At 36.0% G+C, this 1,027-nt stretch overlaps 1 protein-coding gene across 2 annotated transcripts in view; it reads right to left on the bottom strand.

Moving 5' to 3' along the window:
- Window positions 1–1,027, bottom strand: part of LOC106873056 (HEAT repeat-containing protein 4) — a 595,254-nt gene that overhangs the window by 214,915 nt on the left and 379,312 nt on the right. For both annotated transcript variants that reach the window (XM_052975734.1, XM_052975735.1), the window contains exon 9: window positions 264–368. In XM_052975734.1, coding sequence (XP_052831694.1) covers window positions 264–368 — 105 coding nt within the window. The remainder of the gene's footprint in view (window positions 1–263; window positions 369–1,027) is intronic.

The raw sequence follows: 1,027 nt of genomic DNA, 5'->3' as shown, positions 1-1,027 counted from the left end.
TATCCAGTCAACATTGCCATACTTAATCTATCTATATCCACTTAAGCATTTTCACACCCTATCCATCTCTCTCTATCTCTCTAATCATCCAGTCGACATCTACACACCGCAACAAACTCAATTTAATTTAGATCCGACACCAAACACCGCAGTGGTTATATACGTTACAGTCTAACAAAGACGACTTCCTGCTCTCTGCACTATTTACAGAATCAGTTCTGTGATAAATATAGAACGTATCCTAGAGACTCTTTCTACCTTACCTTCTTCATCTGGCTGCGAAGTTTGGAAAGAATACTGCAAGCCATTCGTCTCTCATGGCAACTGTTACTGCTAAGATACTCTGCAAGAAGCAGCTGCACAAGATCCTGCAGAGAAATTGAAAATAGTTGAAGTTGCACATTAATAATGACATAGAAGAATTCTTCAATGTTTGCATTTTCTTATTTTATTATATTTCAAGTTTCTATATTTCTTGTTTTGTTATTCTTGGCTTTCTATTCTGTAACATGGTAATGTTGTCATTTATTACCAAACATACAGATTTAATTGTGAATATTTTCTACGAAGTTGTTAAATAAGAAAAAGATAACTACAACAAAAACATAAAACAACTGGTACAAAATGGTTAAAGGAATAATAGCACTGGTCAGTTAAGGTAATGTCCATTCCGTTTTTTTCATGACAAAATTCTTGATCTTAAAAGATGCTACCCACTTCAGTGATTAGCAAGAATGAACACCATCAACTCTATCTCGAAAAGAACAACAGGTACTTGGTAGCTTCTTGGAAACATAAAGAATGTACTGGATACTGTTTTCTGAGCAATACCGCCAAGAATATGGTGAAGGAGGTATTAGAGCTTGCTTGATTATAGGAGTTTTGTTCAATCATGATTGGGCTGGAGTGAAACAACAACAACAACAACTACAGTAACAACATCATCATCATCATCGTTTAATGTCCGCTTTCCATGCTAGCATGGGTTGGACGATTTGACTGAGGACTGGTGAAACCAGATGGCTAC

Source organism: Octopus bimaculoides, chromosome 22 (assembly GCF_001194135.2).
Source record: "Octopus bimaculoides isolate UCB-OBI-ISO-001 chromosome 22, ASM119413v2, whole genome shotgun sequence".
Taxonomy (NCBI): Eukaryota; Metazoa; Mollusca; class Cephalopoda; order Octopoda; family Octopodidae; genus Octopus; species Octopus bimaculoides.
The sequence above is the reverse complement of the archived record's forward strand: the minus strand, read 5'-3'. Positions and strand labels throughout refer to the sequence as shown.